Source organism: Anneissia japonica, unplaced genomic scaffold (genome assembly GCF_011630105.1).
Source record: "Anneissia japonica isolate Jap-2015-1 unplaced genomic scaffold, ASM1163010v1 scaffold426_len1935630_cov189, whole genome shotgun sequence".
In the NCBI taxonomy this organism is placed as follows: domain Eukaryota; kingdom Metazoa; phylum Echinodermata; class Crinoidea; order Comatulida; family Comatulidae; genus Anneissia; species Anneissia japonica.
In genome coordinates, this window is record NW_022713172.1 from 1,716,162 (window position 1) to 1,718,453 (window position 2,292).

General features: G+C 36.6%; 1 protein-coding gene across 1 annotated transcript in view; it reads left to right on the top strand.

Annotated features, from left to right (window-relative positions):
- Nucleotides 1-901: 901 nt before the first annotated feature.
- The window catches only part of LOC117108363 (protein LSM12 homolog B-like), a gene marked incomplete in the record, with an annotated part of 5,833 nt that continues 4,442 nt past the window's right edge, over nt 902-2,292 (top strand). The window contains 1 exon segment of the mRNA XM_033250360.1: nt 902-1,067. Coding sequence (XP_033106251.1) covers nt 932-1,067 — 136 coding nt within the window.

The following is a 2,292-nucleotide window of genomic DNA, read 5'->3' on the forward strand; positions in this document are numbered from 1 at the left end:
ATTTAAAGTATTTAAGTGACAAGTTTAACAATTTTTAAGAAAACAAAGTCACAAAAACAATATCTAAAGAGGTAAAGTAGACACTTACAAAAAAAAAACGTTCAAGTATAACTGTGATCTCCAAGGCGAAATTTGATTGCGAAACGGATCCTCGTCACTACACTGATTCGCGCGTGCATTGAACTTTAACCTTGACTGATTGCATGCTCAAAATAAACAACACGTGACGAGTTTTTTCGGCAACTACTGTATTATGGTGTGGTCCACCACATGTGGTCATCGACGATATCTAAAATCGAAGTAAAAAAAGAAGAAAAAAAATACTAAAAATCAAAAATAAACTATTGAAAGGACACTCACCAAGAAAAAACATCCCCCCCCCCCGCGGGACAGAGCTCGTCGGGCAGTCAGACTATAAAACATATAAAAATAGGCCCCCACCAAGCAACACATGTCTGTCACAGTCTGAGAGTGCCATTTTCGGCCATCTATAGGTTGATATTCTTTAAAAAAAATCTCATTTGGGAGGGGGAACCCCCTCTCAACTCCTTCTCCCAGCTCGAGCCTGTCGGACAACTTAGCCCCCCCAGAAAATATACCCTAGAACCGCCACACTGCCTAGACGAACTAGCCTATTTTGCTGGATGATACTAATAGGTACGTGATGCGAATCCAGAATTGTTGTATTAGTATTATTTGTGTATTTTCTACTTTTTAGGTGTAAACACATATTTGGTTGAAAAAAAAGTTTTCCTACCGACCTACCCATTTTTTGAATTTTCCCAAAACGTGGCCAACACAAACAAAATTCTTGGCCTAGTATTCTACTGCAACTTACTTTGAAGCATTACTGTGCAGGCGTGGTTTGAAGTCCACTTTTATGTATGAACCTATCATTTTACGCACATGCGCATGTTGTCCTCATGAAAAGATGGCGGTGTCAGGCGGAGACGCTGCTGATTCAAACTATAAAATAGGCACAATTCTTACTTGTGAAACCTGTTTTGGGGACCATTTTGATGGAGAAGTGATGGCATATGATTCTCAAAGTCGTCTGATTGTTCTGAGTATCCTTTTATATGGTTTTTGATATTTAAACTTTATTGAAATGTGTAGGCTTAGGCTAGGTCCTACAGTTTTTAGCCGGGCCGGCCGCTGTTTCAGTCATTCCGCTGCGACTATGCCAACACTGTGTACGTCCCTCATCGAGTCTTAGCCAGCCGCAACAAAAACATACTGTTACTGTGGCATACCACATGGCTAGCTAGGGTGTGTCAGCCAGACTATGACATGAACGTATATGACTAAGAACACTTAACTTATATTGAAATATGATGAAATGTACAGTACAGTACAAAACTATATTATTATAAATTGCTTAATTCAATTGTAAGTACTCATTCCCACGTTCGTTTATATTGTTTACAGGCTACAGTATATGAACAAAAGCATAACATAACAACTATACAGAAAATCAAAAACAAGACTAACTGAGCTGATTGGCATCAACACTAAAGTGAACTTAATCACTAAAACAAAATGTCTGTGTCCCTCATCAAGCCCAGTTTTACATAAACCTATATAATATATACAAATAAAATGGTTAATTAGAATAGAAATAACTTAAATACAGTATACTGTAAATAGAGGAAAAAAAATTGAAAATAAAAATAAAAAATAATAACATAAAAATGAAATTCATTAAAATAAATGCACACACACACACACACCCACCCATACAATTTTAATGAAGTTTCTAGATCATGAAAAAAGAATGCTACAGATTAAGTGTGTTAGCCACATGATGTCAGTATAGATAGGTGTATCCTAGCATATTCCACTACAAAAATTGTGCTCCTTATTTTAATTTTAGTTTATTAATTTATCTTATTAGACTTAGCATTTTGTTGATTATTAGATTGTTTCTTCTTCAAACATAAAAAATTAATTTAAATGGTAAAATTAAAAAGTAAATGAAATACATAATACTGCATAATAGTTGCCAGATTGATAATGGTTCAGCAAAAAAAGGATATCAATTGATGGGGGGGAGGCGCTAGTGGAGTGAATCGAGTCTCACTTGGTTGGGGGCCAGGGGCTCGCCTAGGGCCCCCGGTGGGGGTCCAGGGGAAGCCACGGAAGCCCTGGAAGCCACGGATATTTGATGAATTATGGCGAATTTTTATTACTTATTTGATAGGCATCGAGTTACTATAATATGACTTAATGTAGGCTATGCTTTCTAATGTTGACATCAGCTTCCAAAACCAAAACATTTTGAATAAAGCAAGA